We start from the raw sequence: 23,166 nt of genomic DNA, 5'->3' as shown, positions 1-23,166 counted from the left end.
AAACATGAAAATATCAAGATTACATATTGATGACATTGTAATTTCACTCCCCACATGCTGTTCAGATTGGTTGAATCTGTCTCTGCAGCTTCAACATGATCAGAAGTGTCGTGATTTTCACCACTTTTAATGCTTTTTCAAGTTGGTGAAATATGCTAACGTAACAGTTTTGGTGACCATGTGTATCATGTAGGACACTGGTTCTCAACCGGGGGGCAGGCACATACTACACCCTCACACCCCACCCCCCACCCCCCACTTGCACATTTTTGTTTGGGGTGTGACAGGTGGGAAATAATGAGGTGAGGGGGGCTTTATCTACAGAGTTATAAATCCCACCACATATAGGCTAAAATTTGCTTTATGTCTTTGTGCATAAGAAATCAATCTAAGTGAATCCCCAAAGGAACTTTGTGTTGGTAAATGCAAGTTATGCAAATGTACAGGATTTCAGTTCTGTTACAACATGTTGATGGTCATATGAACTATGTTTTCAGGTCAAAATGTCCAATTTCATCACAATTAATGTTATATTTTCATGTCACAAATGGCCAAGTTATATTTGAACTGAATTTACCTGAAAAACAAATATTCTATTCTTTTAGATTCCCCAATTTTTCTTACAAGATTCTATCCTACATATCACATGTTTTATTTTTACAGGTTCAATATGGAGTATGGTGCTGATCCATCCTGCTTATGTTACGCCAATACATACATTAAGAATGTCACACGTCACTTTTTAAATCAACACTTTTCTAATAATAAGCATTTTTATAAAGAAATAACAATTCTATATTGTTATTTACTCTTTAATATGATGATAAACTATACAATAAATAATTCTGATCTTAGTTTTTGCACAGGGATCATTAGTGTAAACGGTGACATGGCTGCCGAGCATCAGTATGATGGGATCTGTAACAACCATGTCACATCCGTCCACTGCCACATTTTGTGTTTTTGTGTCAGCTGTTATTGTTTTAGATCCACAATACTAACATTTATGAATAAGAGGAGAATTAGCAATAGTAAGTCTATAAGTTTATTACTAATAAAGTACTGGTACTGACCAGAGCATCATGGGTAATGTCACGTCCGTCCACCAGCAAAAGTTTTCACATACACGTGCTATTCAAAATCCAATATTTCTGAAAATAGAGCTTCCACTGTCAAATAATATCAGTAGTCTGTGCACAAATGGATTAGCATTATTTCAACACAGTTCTATGCATTTCTTACAACTTTTTTTTTTTTGACAAAAATGGCCACTCATTTGACCCCCTAAGTAAATTTTAGCCGATAGAGGTTTGTCGCATTACTTTTACCATAGCCCCCCCCCCCCCCGGTTCCTAATTATTTCAGGGATGGGGGGGTGCAGCTGGAGGCCATTAGTGGTTCTTTGTTCAAAAAAGGTTGAGAAACACTGATGTAGGATAAGACACACTTTACTATCTTTACCAATCGTCACTTTCTTGGTTTGTAATATAACCTTTTAAACTGACAAAACATTGTAAGTGTAAATCATGGCACAAATCAAACAGGAACAGATAATTATTTATCTCTCACCACTGAGCGCCATTTATATTTTTCCAGTACTCGGGGCACAGTGAACTCAAAGGACTTCACCTTTCTATGGAGTTGGCTACAAATCAACAAAACAACCGACAGACTCCAACACAAACCTCATGTAAACCCACATACAGGTCCTACATGGTTGAAGTCATATCATGTATAATAATTATCAAACTAACCAGGTTGGTATTAACATGAAATTAAATAGATAAGGGACTCTTTTTTTTTTTTTGTCTTTTTTTTTTTTTTTTTTAGCTATGAATCATGTTATTACACAGATCCTAAAATATGCCACAGCCTTACACTGTACATATATATTATACAGTATGAAACTAAAGGGGATGTCTATAACAGTTAGGGTGATAATCAGTATCATAATATTATAATTCTGAATACTTAAAAGTAGCTGTAGTATGTACAAACAATTACAGTATCGCAGATATAGATATGGATTTTTATTAAAGCCTATAAAATTGTGAAAATGTCAACATATTATCATTATCAAACCATTTTACAGCTTTTTCATCATTTTATTAATAGCAGGACAGTACGATATTGTTACCACGATCAGTAGTTTTACCTCATTTCCATTTTTCTATCTACTGCCGTCTGTTTTTGACCTCTTCTGTCACATTAATTTCAGGTTAATATTACTGAGATTAAACCCAGTGTTAACACCAGGCTTCACCTACTCATTCCTTTAGTAATTAAATGGGCTTACTTAGTGATTATTTCTATATTCTAAAACTATTCTACCCTGCTATTACCAGCTCATTTGTATCTGTTGCTGTAAGTGCAACTAAAACACACCATCCTCTTAATATGTGAAGTAAATTGAGTTTTTTGCTATTTTCTTCTCCTTTTTACATACGTCCAGCTCCGTCGCAGCATATTAGAGAATATATATATAACTTTTTATGAACCGAGTGGTTTTTCGTTAATTGATTGACTCATTCATCCGTTCATTCATTCATTATGCACAGCCAGGATGCAGGCAGATGGCACTTAAAACAGCAGACCGTCATCAGTCTGACAGAAAACACTGTGAGTCGTACGGTGCCAAACACTCACCGAGGTTTTTAATCTTCAACAACACAGGGAACCTCATCCATTAAAGGAATAATACACATAGATTTACCTGAGTTCACTGATACCAAACAACATTTTACAAAAGCTTCACCTGAGGCCATATGTTATATTAATATGTAAATGTATGTATATTACATGTATATTTATTCAGTTACGTGGTGGTGTTGTTGGATGTCATGAATGCAAATTAGATTTCCAAACCTGTGCTGTTCATATTAGTTTAACTACTTCTTATAGTGACAAGATGAGACGGTGGCTTTTAGTTAAATCACAGACTTAACTAAAAGGTTGTGGATGAAAAACGAAACTGTCTTTGTAATTATGGGTAATGAAGTTCTTTAATGTAATGTTAGGCATTTAGCTTCTAAATCTTTTATAATTACAAATAAATAAATCAAGTGTTGAAATAAAATATCCACCCCTGTTTTTAGTCATTTTATGCAACATTAAATAGTTTATACATACATTTACTTACTTTAAAAATAACAAAAAGTCTTTAACTGTTTACTTATCTAACAATTAACATAAAATAAGGAGCAGACATATGCCCATCACTATAGCAGTGCCTTAGTATATTAGTATTAGATTAGTATATCCTTATGTGACTTGGAATTTTTATCTGTTTATTCAATACAGACTCAACTTTGTTTGTTTTATTTTGAATATCAACATTTAAAGCCAAAAACAAAGACAAACATTAGAAAAAGAAGAAAAAAAATTTTTTTCAAAAAGGAACGGGATGAAGTTCAACTTATATACCCCCGTCCCCTTACCCCATCTTTTTCTACTGGCCATAAAGTAACTTAACAAATCTTAATCACAGTAATCAAATCAAAATGAACTGCATTCCATACCAGTGTTTCATATATCAAAAATAAACTCTGTCCATTAGATAGATAGATAGATAGATAGATAGATAGATAGATAGATAGATAGATAGATAGATAGATAGATAGATAGATAGATAGATAGATAGATAGGACTTTGAGTATATTGGCCAGTTGTCATGTGCAACACTTAATCTTCACTCTTATTTTCGTGTATATATTGTAAATACTGAGTGTTTTATACATTACTAGCGTGTTGGCCCTCATATTAATACTGATATCTATGGACTGAGGTTAGTAAATACATCATTCCTGTTTTTACCTTCATTCAACATGATTATAAGGCTATTTTATTCCAAAATGACTAATATCTCCTAAAATATTGGTGCTATCAACTTGCTGAGATATTTAATGTGGATATGGGACTATTCCTCAACTGTAGGTACCAAATTGGCCAGTTAAACACATGTCAGAACTGTGCAGATACACACACACACACACACACATGCTCTGAGACCTTCCAGTATTATGATATAGATTATGATATAGATGTTATGGCTTTGTTTTGTAAAAGCATGTTTTTTTTTGTACATTATGTTAGCACTTGTAAGGAAACTGATTGATTGATGTATTTATTTCGAACATGAATGTCAAACAGAAGAAAATAAATAAACAAAACACTTAAACATAAGACATATACATATTCGAAAAGGAGTGAGAAGAAGTACAACTTATAAACTCCCACCCCTTCTCCTTATATAATGAGTAACAATAATAACCTTCCTCACTTAATCATAGCTGTACACTATGCCATAATATGACTGATACTTACTAGTAAATAATTAGGTTTCTGGCTTTATATTATTATGAACAAATATAATATGATTTACATAAACACATAATACAATAACACATATATGTAAATACATATTCATACACAGATCTATACACACATATACACCTACATATATATACACACACACATACACACCTATACATACATTTACACACACTTACCACATACTTGTACATCTTTATCACGCCCAGTGATCCCCAACACCTCCCTCCTCCCTGTACCTCTGAAAAATTGTGTCTTTGTACCTCTTTTTAAATTCTTTCATGCTTGGACATTGCTTCAACTCTATATTGAATCTGTTCCACAGTCTCACCCCGCTGACAGAAACACAAAAACCCTTCCTAGTCGTGCGTGTTAAGGGAATTTTAAAGTTAATTTTCCCCCTTAAATCATAACCCCCCTCATGAATACTGAATAATTTCTGTAAATGAGATTGAGGATATTTAAGACTCTAATATAGGAGCTACACTGATATTAGGGCTGCACTATTTTGACAAAAAATGTGAGTCACGATTTTTTTGCTTAGAATTGAGATCACGATTCTCTGGCACGATTTTTTTCACAAAATGTTAATTGCACCGCTGTCAAGGAAAATGGGTTCTTTTACCTCTGATTTGTGTCTTTCATATCACTCCGCAAGTAGTCCAGTCACTTATTGTCCCGGTTGCTAAGTGACATCAGCTGATCTGTGAAAGTTTGCAGTGCAAAGAAACTTCCCAACCAGCACAATGGAATTTTTTTAATATAAAATTTTTGGAGAGGGTGAGACTTTTGATTCTTGGTTAAGGGCCGAGTTATCCTCACCGGAAGAAGAACAGTGCAGAAGTCAGAGAAGTGAAAGTGAAAAGACACTTAGATCTGGACGACAGAAAAGAAGACCGACATGAGATTAACACCAATGAATGCGAACCTTTATTGGGCATGAGTTCAGGTGGGTGACCCTCTAGGGTTTTCATCCATTTCACTCTCTTTACTGTAGACCAGGGGTATCAAACATGCGGCCCAGGGGCCAAATGCGGCCCGCCAAAGGGTCCAGTTTCGCCCCTGGGATGCTTTTGCCAAGTGCAAAAATTCCACCGTCTTGAACTGAATTAAGCAAAAAAAAAAATTAGCTTGAATTAAGGAAATAATCTTGAATTAAGCCAAAAAAATCTTAAGTAAAAAAAAAAATCTTGAATTGAGCCAAAAAAATCTCAAATTTAGCAAAAAATCTTGAATGAAGCCAAAAAAATCTTCAATTAAATAAAAAAAAAAATCTTGAATTAAGCCAAAAAAAAATCTTCAATTAAGTAAAAAAAATCTTCAATTAAGTCAAAAAAGAATCTTCAATTAAGTCAAAAAAAAATCTTCAATTTAGTCAAAAAAGAATCTTCAATTAAGTCAAAAAAAAAATTTTTTCAATTAAGTCAAAAAAGAATCTTTAATGAAGTAAAAGAAAATCTTCAATTAAGCAAAAAAAAAAAAAAAATCTTCAATGAAGTAAAAAAAATCTAGAATTAACAACTTAAATTTTTGTCTTTGTTTTAGTGCAAAAAATAACATTAAATTATGAAAATATTTACATTTACAAACTATCCTGTAACAATAAAATGTGAATAACCTGAACAAATATGAACAACCTGAGATGTCTAAAGAAAATTAAGCACAATTTGAACTATTTTTCTGCCTGTTCATCAGTGTTTAGTGTCTTTGTAGATCTGATCCATAATGCACATGGACAAATGAGAAGTTGAGGAATAATATTGTTAAAATTGCTCTAAATTTTCTTACATTTTTTAAATTTAAATTTCAGTTTTTTCAGACTTTTTATTTTTGTTGATAGTTTCTAAAAGTAAGTATTTTCATAGTTTAATGGGGTTTTTTTACACTAAAACAAAGACAAAAATTTGGAGTTGTCATTATTTATAGGTTATAATGTTATTTTTCTGGTCCGGCCCACTGCAGAGCACATTTAGCTGAATATGGCCCCTGAACTAAAATAAGTTTGACACCCCTACTGTAGACGTTCCTCCACTGTAATTCATTCTTTCCTCACTCAACTACAGCCGACAGCAGCAGGCTCACCTGTTGTGAAGATGCTTTGCCTTTGGTTGAGGTAGGAGGAGGCAGCAGCGGTTCTGCATTTGTGGGCATTTGTTTGTAATGCAGCTCATGAACTAAAATGCTAAAGAATCATCCGTGTTTAGAAATGAGATTGTGTACATGTGTGAATCGAGATCGCGATCTTTTAATGATTAATCGTGCAGCCCTAACTGATATACACTTTTTTTTCTTGTTTCACAATTATCAATAAATAAAGTCATCAGTCAGTTTTTTTTGGTCATAATTTAGACCACATATAATTATTGTGTGTGTCATATTTTTTGGTGCACTTCTTTTTTTGCAGCCTGAATCTGTTTAGTACCTGATGCAGCTGTAGCAGCAGTGTTGGGGGGGGGCTCACCTCAGACATCTTGTGTGCTCTGTAGTGAGACTTGGAGCACTGCAGCAACTGAGCTGCCAGGTTGCAGTCTTTCCTGTACAGGTCCTGCAAAAGACAAAAAAAAAAACACATTAAAAAACTAAAACTCCTCCCACTGCTTTTCGAATATGCAAATGAAGTCATGTGTTGTTTTCATGTATACGTACAGGTTTTTGTTTTTGTTTGTTTTCTTATAATCTGTTTGATTTGTAAAGACTAAGTGGGATTACTTGGTTTCGTTGCATAATCGAAATAAATAAATAAACTAAACTGAAACTAAACTCAACAAAAATCAACCACTATCTGTTTTTTTTTCCATAGGCCTGACAGTTGAGGGAATCTTGCTCAGGTGCCCTGTGGAAAACCTGCAACACTTCTATATTCTTTATAATTACGGGGCATGTCTGAAGTGGAATGTGTTGCTGTCGAACAAAACGGTACAGAGGAGTCTATAAATAAAAGGTAGCAATTTACTATTCTTTTCAACAAACCTGGCAGAACAGCAGCCTGCCGTGACAAATGCAATTTCAACATGTGAGCCTGCGAAGCTCCGCTCTGTGCTCATTTTCTTAGACTTGTGCGAAACACTGCATTCACTTATCTGCACCTCCCAGCCCAGGAAGAAGCTCGGCAGCATTATTTATCTCTTTCTCTGTGCTTTCTTTTCTATAATTGATAGTTTTTAGATTTGAAGTTTCAGAGCAGAGTGAAGGGAGTCTGCTGCATGTGTTTGTGTGGATGTTTACCTGCCCCCCCCCCCCCCCCCCCACACACACACACACACACACACACACCTTCTCTTTTTAGTTCCGTCCAGTCATAAAGGTCACTTGTAGCTTTGCAGCCGGTGTCTTTGTGACACTGCACCCCTGACAATACTCCCCATAGCATCAAAGCTCTGCCTCAGTGTTCCTAACGGTTAACTGGTGGGGGTGTTGAAAGTGTCTGACTGCTTTGTGGATCACTTTATTTCTTTTACACTTTGTCGCCAGGGGATATTTGTGCTCCCTGCAGTGTTTTTGTGCTGGGTTCAAATAAACCTTTGAGACCTCGGTGATGTCTTAGTTAACTGGAGCTGCAGCGTTCGTTTCTCCAGGGAGTCGGCCACAGTTACAGAACTGAACCAACTGGGTTATGGTCTTTACATACTTACCATGTGTTTCATATTATATCACATGTATATATTCTAATAGCAGGTAACTTACTGATCATAACAGTCCGAGGATTGAAAACATCAGTACAGGTTTTTTCGTTATTATTAGAACATTATGACACGGCACCTAAGTGTTTTTTCACAGGAACTTAGACTTACAAAAAAAAAAAAAAAAAAAAAAAACCTGCCAGGTCCATATACTCTGTGTTTGGACAGTGACATACATGTAATTTCAAAACTGTTGTAATTCTCCCCCACAATTAGCTGGATGGCATAAGGAGATTTTTGACATGCTACCCATGGAGTACTTAAAGGGGTCATATTTTGCTAAACCCACTTTTTTTAGTCTTCGGTTCATTTATTTGTGTATTTGGACCCTAATACACTACAAAAATCAAAATCTTACCAAGTGTATTTTTCTCATTTCTAGTCAAAATATGTCATCACACTTAAAACTAGAAGCACTCGGAGAGCGCAGACCTCCGCCAAGGCCGATCACCATGATATGAAATTTTCATATCGTTACATCCCTAACATGGCATTACCTTCCATTCATGTCTCCCCAGCCTCTTGCTTTATATTCGTATTCATTCTTTTTTTGTATGTTTTTTTGTTTGTTTTTGTTATATGAAAAACTAAATAAAGATATTGACCAGAAAGTAAAAAAAAAAAAAAAATGGTGTAATTTCTCAACAATGAATGCAGTATTTTCATTAAACCTTGAAGCTTTACCTGTCTTTGTTGCTTCATTTCAGTTCCACTGTGGGGGTAAAATGACTAAATATATGGAACTCACTCTGTGTAAGTTGCTCTCTATGTTTAGATTTGTTTCCACTGAGCTATAATTGAGTGTTAGAGTAACTGAAAGTGACGTTTGCTGCTATTTTTAATGGAACAGTGAATTCGTTGACAGAAATTTGCAGGATCAGCTCAGGACCTCACACCTGTCATTCCACACCTGTAACTCAAAAACTGCTGCACATTTCCACCTGAACATTTGATGTAAAGTAGATCTCAATGATACCTTAGTCCGTATATAAGATGGTCCATATCCTGATCTAAATCTGGACTTTGCAGTATTTTTATTTTTTTAAGTATTGTTCACCTTTCTGTAAAATGAAAGGAGTTGTTGCTCTGGAAGGATATGCTGTGTGACAATTCCTGTAAGTGAAAGTATATATTTTTTATTAAATATCTAAATCCTCCGTGCATGCTGAGTGTTCCTGACCTCAGTTTTCTGTATTTTATTCTTTTTTCCTACAGATTTGTTTTTTGAGGTAAAAAGACAATGTTTGTAAGTCCTTGATTTGACTGAATCCTTATGTATTCCTCTAGGTATGTATTTGACTTCAGTGATTAGGTTCTGTACTGGAAAACACTGAAAATGATCCTTTAAAGTGCTTGAGTTTGACCTTGAAAAATGTGTACGACCCCTGTATATGGGTCAATATATAATTAAGGGACTTTTGAAGTTCATGGGATATATCTAGCATACATCTGCATTAAAAGTAAAACAAAAAAAAACTAATGTTTTTTATGTTTATCATGATCATGAATTAAAACATTTTATAATTATTTAAACTATGGAAACAATCACTTAATAATAAATGATTAATAAATGCCTAGAATGTCAACTAAATAACCATCTGAATTTAATAACAACTACTTTCTAATTAGCTAAACAATAATAACATGAGTTTATTCAAAAATTTTTTGATTGTGTTCTTTTTATTAAATTGAGATTATCATGACAGATGTTTTTTGTTTTTTTTTGGCAATATATCACATTTTATATGGAAAATAACAAATTGTTTCTGTGTCCGAGAAATCCCTTTCAACTAAGTGACCCATTACAAAAACACCTCTGAGGGAAGTGTGTTAATTCCAAATCACATGACCTGCCCCACATGATGTCATTTCCTCCTAAAGAAAACACTGGCAGAACTCCAAGATATGTTCTTTCTCCTCTTTCTTAGTTATTTAATATAAAGTAGTGTGTGAGTCAAGTGTGTATTTATCACACTCTTATGACAACAGTGTTACTACAATGTCTTTATAAATAACATTCAATTTTACTCAGTTGTATATATGATATTTAGAAGAATCTTTCTGTAAAAATGCCATGTGGTGTTATGGTTATGTTGATTTTAGGCCTGAAAACAGCAAATGTGTCAACTAGACCTGTCAATTATGTTATGTAAATACCCATATATGACCCATATATTCTATATTTTAAGGAAGAGGTCAAAAATCCAATCCAACTTTATTTGTAAAGCACTTTAAAACAACTGCAGTGGACCAAAGTGCTGTACAGAAGAAAAATTAAAACCAAAATAGAAGTATAAAATACAGAATAGATTTAAAGACATAGAAACTGTACAAAAACAAACAAAAAAAAGTGCTATACAGAAGAATAAATAAAACCCAAATAAAAACAATAAAATACAAGAATAGATTAAAAGCCATATAATTAAAAACAACAATATAAATAAAATAAACAAATAAATAGAATAGATAAATAAGAACAACTAACCACTACCAAATAAAAAAAATATAGAATAAAGATAAAAAATACATTGCTGGGTCTCAAGAGGATATTAATAACTGGGTAATTCCGTGCCAAATCACCAGATTTTTTTGTAACTAATAACTAATGGTACATATATCAATTAGACCTTGAATTTTTTTCACTGATATAATTTGTTTTCTGGTAGACCTTGTCAGACACTTGCTGTCAAAATACAGACTCAACACTTTTTTTTTTCATTTTTAGGGGCATGTATATGAGAGAATATAATTTTTGTCACAGATATAACATATTTTTCTGGCAGTACTATAACTTGTCTCATATATTAAAAAGAATCAGACTTCTGGTGTCATTAAATCTGAAGATACAGAGAGCCAAAAGTGCTACCGTGGACAAATGCACATTCCAGGAAGCCATGTTTGGCATGCCATAAATCTGCAAATATGTCCCATACAAAGCTCTCCATATGTGTACCTAGTCTTGTTGTATCCAGGAGTTAGGTGTGAAAATTTGAGCCATTAAGTATGAATAGTTCAAAAGTTATTAGCCCTCGAACTATGGATGTTTGATTGTAACACAAAATATGGGGCCACGTATCTTCAAAACTAGTGGCGATATTGGCTTCAAATTTTGCACAATTATTAGTTACAAGGGCATCAAAATAAAAATTATGAAGAAAATCTGAGATGGTGAGTTGGGAGCCTTCTGGTGATTTGGCACGGAATTACCCAACTTGTATATAATGATGAAAAAGAGCAAATATAAGTGACTAGTTAATGGTTAATACAGGGTGACCCAAAAAAACTGGAATTTTTGAAGTGCGTATTGGCAGACATGAGCAAGTGGCAGCACTGCGAGACAGTGACCTTGAGCAAGTAAACACACCCCCATTTTAGTAACCATGGATCAGTGGAATGGGCAACAGCGTGCGTTAGCCATAAAAATGTTTTAGAAAAATGGTGATAGTTTGACAGCTGCGCAGAGGGAGTTCCGACGTTTTTACAACTTAGGATGTCGTGGTGCTGTTCCATCAAAACACGCGATAAAATGATTAATAACTTTGAAGAGACTGGATCTGCCCTAAAGAAGAAACCAACAGGACGACCAAGAAGTGCTCGTACTCCTGGCCCCCTAGATCGCCAGATTTGTCTGTTTGTGATTTTTTCTTGTGGGGCTATCTCAAGAGTAAAGTGTACACGACTCGACCAAGAACTCTGGATGAGTTAAAACAGAGAATTCAGGATGAAATTCACAGTATCCCAGCTGAGATGTTGCAGCGGTCAATGAGGAATCTCAACAGCAGATTTCAAGAAAGCATTAGTACAGGAGGACGCCATCTACAGGAAGTAATTTTTAAAAAATGAAAATTCCATCATTGTTTCTTAAATGGCATGTTTTAAGGTTTCAATTACTATGAATAAAATATTTTTCTTCCATCACTCTTGGTTTTATTGGATTGTTAAAAAAGTTCCCGTTTTTTTTGTGTCACCCTGTACATGCACCTTAACATTAAACTGTTGCTGTGGTAAAGTCAGACTTGTTCTGTAAAGGGAATGACACTTCCCAGCCTCCCCTGTTGGGATAAATTCCCCTCTTTCTTAAAATGAACCTTGACTCCAATCAGCTTTTCCAGATTTGAGGGAATTGTCACAATACTCTATAGCTCTGAAGCGCTGAAAACGACCGTAGACCAAATAGACAAAATGTGACCTAACCTGCAGCCTCCGGTAGATATACCAGCAAAAATCACTTCAAAGAAAGTGAAGCTCCAGATTGCCACATGCCCCTGAGCTCAGATCCACGCAGCCCTGAGTCCGACTTCTGGCAGCCCTGAAGACGCCCATTGATTTGAGCATAATCACTATAAAACACCCAGTGGCTTAGAGTTAATTCCTCTATCTGCTGTGTCTCCTTGAAGCACAAACATCCAGGATGCTGCAGAGCTACAGTGGATATGAGACTTTAAACTAGAGTCGGTTCACACAGGAAGCTGCCAGAGTGGCGACACAAAGTGTTTCTGTCAGGAGAAACAGCTCTTTGAAGACAACACATTTTGGTCTCCCAAGGTACGAGGCTTCACTGCTAACAAGGCTGGATTACAGGCCAAGGAAGGCACTCAACCGCCCCAGGGGTCCGGCTCTGTGGCCTTCAGGGCCCCGGGCTACTGATTAATTTGTGGGCCTGCTGGCAAAATATAATTTGGTCATGCCCTCAGCTATATCTCATCAAACAGAAAGGTTTCTGCTCTCCACCTGCACCAGTCTGCCTCAGGTACGAGTACAGTGAAGATCCAGAAACCTGTAGTGAGAGGAGGCAGGTACAAATACTGGACTGAAGAGGTGATTCCTACAGTCAAACACAAATATCAGCACTATGGACCCCTGATTTTAACCCTTAACCCTTTCACGCATGAATTATGAGAATTTTAATCCAGATTTTTTTTTTTTTTCCTGAGTGTTTTTATTCCTCTTTAGGCATTAAAAAACAATGCAATTGGAAAAAACATTTATGAACCTATTTTTCATGTAGTTGCAAAAATGTCCTCAGCTGGACACCATACATTTAATTTTTGAAGCAAATAAACATGTTTTACTGATATACTGTGTGGAAACATTTTTAACCCTTTCATGCATACTGGTGGCTGCAGTGGACACTTATTCTACAGCTGTTCTCTTGTATATTCATGGATTTTGTTGTTTTGTTTTTTTGCACATATCTTTATTAAAGTTTTAACACATTACATATCTTTTCAGACATGAATTGGTAACGTTGTGTAGATCTCCCCTGAGCGTAATAGTTATAGTTTTCACGCAATTTATCAGTAAATACATGTTTCTTCGCTTCAGCTGAGTGGACATTTTTGCACCTTCATGAAAAATAGGTTCATGAGAATTTTTTTTTATTATTACTTTTTTGTTTTTAAATGTATTTTTTTAAAACACTTTTTAAAAAAAAAATATTTATTTTATTTATTTTTCATAAGAAATTTTTCAGTCACATTGTTTTTTTCATGATTAAAGAGAATTAAAAACACTCAGGGAAAAATCTTGGTTAAGGTTCTCATAATTCACGCAAGAAAGGGTTAATGCTGCTAATCTGACGTTTTGTCACATTTTAACATGCTCTAATACTAGTTATTACTCACCTCATGGAGATGAAATGCAAAAAAACAAACACCTTTTTGTTAAAAAACAAACAAACTGTTAATTACAGTCTAGTAATGAAACAATATCAAGCAATTTTTTACACTTAAACATATCACTGCAGATTAGGTTTATCAAGAACAGCAAATGTACAATAATGGTATGAACTGCAGTGCAAAGGATGATGCATATGTGTCCACTGTGTTGGCTGATACGGAACTAAAACAGCAAAATTAATGAATATACAAAAGAACAGCTGTAGAATAACTGTCCACTGGAGTGACCACTATGCATGAAAGGGTTAAAGACATATGACTGTTTTTGTGGTGATTTATTAACATTTATTATATTATTGTCCTATATTTAATGTACTGATCATGTATATGACTTTACTATGAGCTTCTATGAACAACGTGTTGTTTTGTTTTTTTTCCTTTCTTCTTCCCACTCGTTTTTGGATGTGTAAATAACACTAAAATTGTAAAAAGTATTTATTTTGTGTAATCGTAACCTATACATTTCTTTTTTTTATTTTCCTTTTCTTATGTTGATAATTAGCTTTTGTTGGTGATTGTATTGTGTGTTTATATATATCTGAAATCAAATAATCATTCAAAGGTTATTTTATCAAAACAGAAAATTTAAAAAAAAAGTTACTTTTTCAGCTAAATATCCGATATTATATTATTATTATTACTTATTTTAAGCTTTAAAGACTTACAACTGTTTTTGTGGGGATTTATTTGTATTTATTATAATATTATCCTGTATTTAATTTACTGATCATGTATCTGACTTTACTATGAGCTTTTATGAACAAAGTTTTTTTTTTTTTTTTTTCTTCTTTCTTCTTCCCACTCCTTTTTGGATGAATAAATAACACTAAATGTGTAAAAAGTATTTATTTTGTGTAATCGTATACATTTCTTTTTTACTTTGCTTGTCTTATGTTGATAATTTGCTTTTGTTGGTGGTTGTATTGTGTTTTATTTATATATATATATATATATATCGGAAATAAAATACTCAAGTATAAGTACCTCTACTTTTTTTATTTTATATTGTTTGTTTTTTTGCGCTGTCTTTGTGCATGTACACTTTTTCTTGCATTTTATTCTGTTGCTGCCTTTATTGTTGAATTTCTCCAATATGGGATCAATAAAGTCTAATTTAATCTAATCAGAACCCTGTTCTGTTGATCATGAATGAGGATATAGACTGTGTCATCATTTTTAATCTACTGTCATGTGTGGTTTTCTATTTTAGAAACAGTCTGCATTATTTTTCTATGATATGAAGGTGTGTTAGTTTTATATTAGCTGGTAAAAAATATTCAGGTTAAGTTTCACTTTTATACTTTCCATAGTATGTACTTTGTAATTTGCAAAGAAGGTGAATAAGTACTTCTACTTTTTTTTATTTTACATTGTTTTATTTTGTCTTTTTTGCACTATCTTTACGTGTGTACACTTTTTTTCTTGCACTTTATTCTGTTACTGCCTTGATTGTTGAATTTCCCAAATGTGGGATCAATAATGTCTAATCTAATCTAATTTAATTTAATCTAAAATAATCTAATCGGAACCCTTTTCTGTTGATCATGAATGAGGGTGTAGACTGTGTCATCATTTTTAATCTACTGTCATGTCTGATTTTCTGCTTTAGAAACAGTCTGCATTATTTTTCTATGATATGAAGGTGTGTTAGTTTTATATTAGCTGGTAAAAATATCATTCAGTTTAGTTTTGCTTTTATACTTTCCAGAACCTGTACTTTTTCATTTGCAAAGAAGTTGAATCAGTACTTGTACTTCTTCACCCTAGTATCTGTACTTCTTCTTGAGTAAATAATACATGTACTTGTGCTACTTGTGCAGGTCTGAGTACTCACATTGTCTTCTCTGAGTTTATTAATGGTGATCTTGGCCTCCATGAGGTGGTTGTTGAGGACGATGATCTCCCGGCTGAGGGCTCTCTTCTCTTCTTCATGGTGCTGGGTCTGTAATGTAAGAGAAAGAATAGAGGAATATTAAAAAAAAAAAAAAAAAAAAAGAGTTTAAGACGGGGGATGACAGTGGTAGATGATAAGAGAAGGGGCAGTAAGTAGGTGCAGAGTTACAGGAAAGAGTTGAGTGTTTGAGATAAAGTGAGAAAGATGAGGGAGCTAAAGTTGGAGCAGGAATAGAGGGAAATAAGATGATAGAAGAGGAGGGAAGAAAAATGGGAGGAAGAGAGTAGTAAGTCACTATCAGTGTGAAGGCTGTGCCAGCACCATGTCCTAATTAAAAGAAGATTACACTTGCCAGAGCTCATATCATATCAATTACTCTGAGAGGGAAACAGAGGGAAGAGGAAGAAGAAAAACAGCAGAGAGCAACAGTGGAGAAGACGAATGAAACGGGGGAATGCAAAGTCATTCAGCTGCAGTGGGGTTCTGGACTAATGACAGCAGAGTTTGGACGTCCAACATCAGCCCAACATTATTTCACTATTGTTTATAATTCTGCTGGCACCCATACCTCCATATTTAACCCTTTACTTTAGACAAGACAGCTAAAACACTAAGCATATTTGTTTTCATTTACAACAGGGGTGTCAAAGTCATTTTAGTTCATTGGACCATTAAAAAAATAGCATAATCTAAAAATTATGTCAACTCCAAACTTTTGTCTATGTTTTAGAGTGAAAAGAGTAAAAATTTCATTATCGGCTAAAATTTGCTTAGAGGTCTTATTTCTGTCTTTGTGCATAAGAAATCAATCTAAGTGAATCCCCAAAGGAACTTTGTGTTGATAAATGCAAGTTATGCAAATTTACAGGATTTCAGTTCTGTTGCAACATGTTGATGGTCATATGAACTATGTTTTCAGCTCAAAAATGTTCAATTTCATCACAATTAATGCTATGCTTTCATGTCACAAATGGCCAAGTTATATTTGAACTAAATTTACCTGAAAAACAAATATTCCATTCTTTTAGATTCCCCAGTTTTTCTTACCAGATTATACACTACATATCACATGTTTTATTTTTACAGGTTGCAATATGGAGTATGGTGCTGATCCATCCTGCTTATGTTACACCAATACATACATTAAGAATGTCACACCTCACTTTTTAAATCAACAGTTTTCTAATAATAAGCATTTTTATAAAGAAATAACAATTCTGTTCTGTTCTCTTTAGTATGATGAGAAACTATACAATAAATAATTCTGATCCTAGTTTTTGCACAGGGATCATTAGTGTAAACGGTGACATGGCTGCTGAGCATCAGTATGATGGGATCTGTAACAACCATGTCACATCCGTCCACTGCCACATTTTGTGTTTTTGTGTCAGCTGTTATTGTTTTAGATCCACAATACTAACATTTATGAATAAGAGGAGAATTAGCAATAGTAAGTAGAATAAGTTTATTACTAATAAAGTCCTGGTACTGACCAGAGCATCATGGGTAATGTCACGTCCGTCCACCAGCAAAAGTTTTCACATACACGTGCTATTCAAAATCCAATATTTCTGAAAATAGAGCTTCCACTGTCAAATAATATCAGTAGTCTGTGCACAAATGTATTAGCATTATTTCAACACAGTTCTATGCATTTCTTACAACTTTTTTTTTTTTATTCATTTTTTTACAAAAATGGCCACTCATTTGACCCCCTAAGTAAAGTTTAGCCGTTATGAAAATGTCATCTACACACTATCATTTAAAAAAATTTAAATAACCTGAAAAACATGGCATTTCCTTAAAAAAAATGTAACAATATTGCGCCACAGCTCATAGCTTGTAGAAATCCACTCAATTTTTGCCAAAATAAATATAAAGATAGCTTTGCAGCACCTGGAGGGTTCAAATTCAAACTGTATGAACTATTAGGGTCCAAATACACAAATAAATGAACCAAAGACTAGTAAATACCTCCTAAAGTGTAAAGTGTGGACTAGTAATCTATAAAAATAGGCCATTTCATCACACATTCTTCTATTTTACTCTTTATTTTAGACAAGACAATTAAGACACTAAGGATATTTATTTTCAATTTACAACAGGGGTGTTCAACTCATTTTAGTTCAGAGAGGCCACATACAAACAACTGAACCATTAAAGAAATAGTGTAATAACCCAAAAATAATATCAACTCCAAACTTTTGCCGATGTTTGGGAGTGAAAATAGTAAAATTACATGATGAAAATGTTTACATTTACAAACTATCCTTTAAAAAAATGTGAATAACCTGTAAAACATGACATTTCTTTAAAAACTAAGTGCAATTTTAACAATATTACACCTCAGTTTATCATTTACACGTGTATTACAACTTACAGATCATAGTGGATCTACAAAGACTGCTTTTTACTAATGATAACACCAGCCTGCCCAGGGACTACAAGTGGAAATTAGAATAAAATACACTAAAATAGAATAGAATAGAATCTTTGTTTTGTCAGTCGTCGTTTGTCACACACATAAACATACACCACACATCGACATTTGTCTTCTGCCTTTCACCCATCACTAGATCATGCATCACACACACTACATGCTAGGAGCAGTGGCCTCGCCACGTCAGGCACCCGGGAGCAAATGTGGGGGTTAAGTGCCTTGCTCAAGGGCACATCAGCCAACAACTCTCTGCCAGTCCAGGGAATGGAACTGGCGAAACAAGCCGACTCTCCAGCCATCTAGGCCACAGCTGCCCCACTAGTTTAGCATGTGTTAGCACTAGTGCTACGACCTGGTACTAGGTTAATGTATATTGTGCATTGTCCCTGTCTAAATAAACAAATAAATGAAATAAATAAAAACTCATTTCAAAATTTTTGATTAAAAAAATTAGGAAAAAACGTGGGCATCCCTTGAAAAATAGGATAATTTAGTGGCTTTTAAAAATATTTTTTACATCAGTATTATAACCATTCTTTTAGTTTTTTCTTTGAATAATTAGTTGTGCTTCAACTCAATAAATATAATAAACGACTTTCCCACATGAAAATATATAATGTGCATTTATGTTGTTGTAATTTTAACAATCAAAGTACATTTATTTAGAACAACAAACAGATATTTGGTATCAAAGATGAATATTTTCACAGCATCAGTGGCTGCAATGAGTGCATTTTACTTTGCATATATTCTCAGAACATTAAGGTGCAAACTGTACAAAAAACAGAAGCGTTACACGTTTTTTTTTCCAGTAAAATACTAGTCCATTCTCCAACCCTTCACTCTTTGTCTAGTTAGTTTGTTTATTGTTTATTGTGTATAATGAGCCAAAACATTAGTTCCTCCTACTACATCACAGGTGTCAAACATGCGACCCGGGGGCCAAAACCGGCCCACCAAAGGTTCCAATCCGGCCCATGGGATGAATGTGTAAAGTGCAAGTTAGGGCATCAAACTCAAAAATAATATCATAATAACCTATAAATAATGACAACACCAATTTTTCCTCTTTGATTTAGTGCAAAACACATTAAATTATGAAAATGTTTACATTAACAAACTCTCCTTTAACAATAAAATGTGAATAACCCGAACAAATATGAACAACCTGAAATGTCTGAAGAAAATTAAATGCAATTTTAACAATATTCTGCCTGTTACTAAATGTTTTGTGCCTTTGTAGATATGACCTATAATGCATATGTATAAATGATAAATCGAGGCATAATATTGATAAAATTTCACTTACATTTCTTAACAAATTCCATTTTTTTCAGATTATTCACATCCTTTTTGTTTGGATAGTTTGTAAATGTAAATATTGGCATAACTGAATGTTATTTTTTGCACTAAAACAATTTGGAGTTGCTATTATTTATTGGCTATCATGCTATTATTTTACTGATCCGGCTCACTGCAGATTAAATCGGGCTGAATGTGGCCTCCAGAAGAAAATGAGTTTGACACCCCAGTACTACATGATCTGACCTGAAGAAAAACAAAACATCCACGCCAAGTAAATAAAAACTTTAATCGAATAACACTATTTCTTTGGTGGTGTCGAGCACAGGATGTATCCATGTTACCGTCACAAAATATTGGCTGCACGTTGGGGCTTAAACTGACTAAATCCCTTCTAATAAATGACATAAAAAGACGTGCACCTTTGTCAAAACCTTCTATTTTTAGTTCTCAGATGCTTTTATCTCACAGAACAAGAAGGACTTCCAGAACAGAGGAGCATGTCCATTCTGGCGTTGCATGAATGAACCCAGATTTGAACCAGTTATTAGTTGCAGTAACTGACTTAGATATATGCGAGTATCATAGAACAGTTTTATAAATGAGTGGATTTAGTTTGTGAGAAGGGCAATTTAACTGATAGAGATGATAATGGTGTGTTCTGAAGTAGATTTATAACAAGTCAAACAGCAGAATGAACTATCGGCTCAGTAATTCACTCTATAAATTGCACCTCCGTCGTCAAACAAAGAGATAATGGTCAGTTTAAAACGTGCATTTATCAGTTAAAGAATAACAAAGCATGTGACATTTTTAGAAGAACAGTCATGAAGCTTCACTAGTTGGAAATGACTCCCCAACACCGCCAATAATTCATTTTATTTGTCCATTTGGAGACAATATAATGAGCACTGAACACTAATTTTCATGAGGGAATGTGCACGTGAACCGTTTCTGTTTTTGAGTCGTATTTCTGTCAGTGTGAGCCCCTGTCACAGAAATATCTGCCTTGTTAGCGTCTAAAAGCCTTCGTCTTAATGAGCTCGTCACTAAACTTGTCTGATAGTTCAGTAGACACGGGGCATATTTGGACATAATTTCACTAAAAACTGTTTTTATTTCAGAGAGTGTGTGAGTGAACTGGAACAATAGAACTGCAGATGGAACCAAAACTCAGATATAGAAGACGCTGAAATGCCGAAACTAAAGTCAGCAAATGAAAAAACAAAAACAAAAAAGTGGCAGATTACCACTGTCATTTCAGTAATAAATGTCACACATAAACCTAGGGTTGTCAAACTCATTTTAGTTCAGGGGCCACATTCAGCTAAATTTGATCTGCAGTGGGCCGAACCAGTAAAATAATAACATAATAATATATAAATAATGACAACTCCAAACTTTTCTGTGTGTTTTAGAGCGAAAAAAATAAAATTACATTATGAAAAGGTTTACATCTACAAACTATCCTTTCAAAAGATGTGAATAACATGAACAAACTGAAAAAAATTAATGTAATTTTAACAATATTCTGCCTCAGTTTATCATTTACACATGTACATTGTAACGTACAAATCACAGTCGATGTACAAACACACAAAATATTTAATATCAGGCAGAATCTTGTTAAAATTATACTTACTTCGCTTAAGGCATTTCAGGTTCATATTTTTTTGTGAAATTATACTTCATTTTAGTGTAAATACATGAAAATATTTACATTTACAAAGAGAAAATTTGGAGTTGTCATTATTTCTATGAGACTGAATTGGTCTGAATGTGGAACCTGAACTAAAAGGATTGTTAATATCTTAGTGTAATTTTTGCATTTCACAAATTCATCCAAAGGGCCAGACTGGACCCTTTGGCGGGCCGGATTTGGCCCCTGGGCCGCATGTTTGACACCTGTGCATTAGCCCTTGAAGACCTAGAACTATTGTTGTGACAATTTCCACATTTTTTTCCCTCTACATTTATTTCCTAAGTGATTTATCACCATTTATTATAATACTATCCTCTGCATTTTGCATTTTTCAGTGAAAATCAGGTATTTTCCTATATTTACCTTCACCAAGGAGGTTATGTTTTCATTAGGGTTGGTCTGTTTGTTTGTTTGGGGGGGGGGCACTGATCTGCCTTAGCGGAGGTCTGCACTTTTCTACTTAATTTAGTGATTGTGTGACATGACCTTTAGTCACATGCTCATTAAAGCCAAAGTGAATTATTGCATCAAAACAGAAAACTGAAGAAAAAGTGACTTTTCAGCAAAATCTATCATTAACAGAATATAAAAAGCATCTACAACCGCTGTTGTTTATTAAACTACATGAGTTTTACTGTTGAATCGGAGCCTGTTTACATGAACATAAAAGTCTGATAACTGGGAGTAATGGGATAATTGGAATCTGGGGCGCAGCTAGCAATGTGGGTCCCATGAAAGTATCTGGACATTTGTTGTTGGAGGGGGTGGGGGGTGTTCGTGTGCTGTAACTGGCATGAAACTGGAAGTAAATTGGCAATGGGAAAAATAAAAACCATAAAAAGACTTAGTGGAGGCAAAAAACTAGGAAAACAGTTTAGTGGGGAAAAAACCCAGGAGATAAATTTAGAGGGGAAAAAAGGGGAAAAAAATTGTGGGAAAAAAACAAGAAAAAAATTTAGTGGGGGAAAAAAAAGGGGGAAAAAATTAATGGGAAAAAAAAAAAAAAACAGGAAATAATTTTGTGGGGAAAAAAACCCAGGGAATGAATTTACTGTGGAAAAAAGGGAAAAAATTTGTGGGAATAAAAACAAGAAAAAAATTTAGTAGGGAAAAAAATGGGAAAAAAAATTTGTAGAAAAAAAAAAAACAGGAAATAATTTCGTGGGGACAAAAACCCAGGAAAAAAAATTATTTGGGAAAAAAAAGGGGAAAAAAAATTGTGGGAAAAAAACAAGAAAAAAAATTAGTGGGGAAAAAGGGGGAAAAAATCAGTGGAAAAATAACCCCCAGGAAATACTTTTGTGGGGAAAAAAAACCCAGGAAAAATTTTAGAGGGGAAAAAAAATTGTGGGAAAAAAACAAGAAAAAAATTTAGTGGGGAAAAAAATTAGTGGAAAAAAACCCCAGGAAATAATTTTGTGGGGGAAAAAACCCAGGAAAAAAATTTAGTGGGGGAAAAAAAAAGGAAAAAAATTATATGTAATTATAAGTACAAAGTATCAGTATAAGTCTGAAAAGGACTCTAATTTACCACAAATTTTAATGTTTTTATATTATTAGATGTTTAAAAAAAATTATTTTATTCATATCAAATTTTAATCTTCTTTTTCGTGTGTTGTTTATTTTTGCAGAGGTATTTATATACGTTGTTTTGGCTTCTTTCCACTCCTGCACAGTGGTGTTACTTGCATGATCATTTTTTTTCTCGTCGTTTGTGATGTGCACATAAATAAATAAAATAAATGAAAATAAACGTGTTTGGTCTGACTTGTGTATGACACTTTTCCTCTCAACAGAATCATTTGAAGCATCTTTTACACATTTACTGCCCTTTTATTCCAGAACTTCCTGCATGTTGTCACATATATATCTCCAGATCTCATGCATAGAGTTGCTGCCACCACACTTTGATTTCCAAACCTTTATTGCTTTCACTTTCTTATCTCTTATCTCTCCACCTTATTTCCTTATCTCTTTTTTTTTTTTTCCTTCCAACACAAAAGGCCAAAAACTTCTTTAACCTTCTGTAAACTTGAGGACAGTTTCAGCTGCGATTTCTGTCTGTATATTTTTGTTAGATTTTGTGCAACTTTCAGGAGAATATAAAATATAAACAGGCTTTCGTTAATACAGTGTTTGCT

General features: G+C 34.1%; 1 protein-coding gene across 1 annotated transcript in view; it reads right to left on the bottom strand.

Annotated features, from left to right (window-relative positions):
- begain (brain-enriched guanylate kinase-associated) overlaps positions 1 to 23,166 on the bottom strand; it is a 152,831-nt gene that overhangs the window by 8,509 nt on the left and 121,156 nt on the right. Inside the window, exons 5-6 of the mRNA XM_030126708.1 lie at positions 15,522 to 15,629; positions 6,791 to 6,874 (exon numbers count right to left, since the gene is read on the bottom strand). Coding sequence (XP_029982568.1) covers positions 6,791 to 6,874; positions 15,522 to 15,629 — 192 coding nt within the window. The remainder of the gene's footprint in view (positions 1 to 6,790; positions 6,875 to 15,521; positions 15,630 to 23,166) is intronic.

The sequence above is a fragment of the Sphaeramia orbicularis genome, chromosome 22 (assembly GCF_902148855.1).
Source record: "Sphaeramia orbicularis chromosome 22, fSphaOr1.1, whole genome shotgun sequence".
In the NCBI taxonomy this organism is placed as follows: domain Eukaryota; kingdom Metazoa; phylum Chordata; class Actinopteri; order Kurtiformes; family Apogonidae; genus Sphaeramia; species Sphaeramia orbicularis.
The sequence above is the reverse complement of the archived record's forward strand: the minus strand, read 5'-3'. Positions and strand labels throughout refer to the sequence as shown.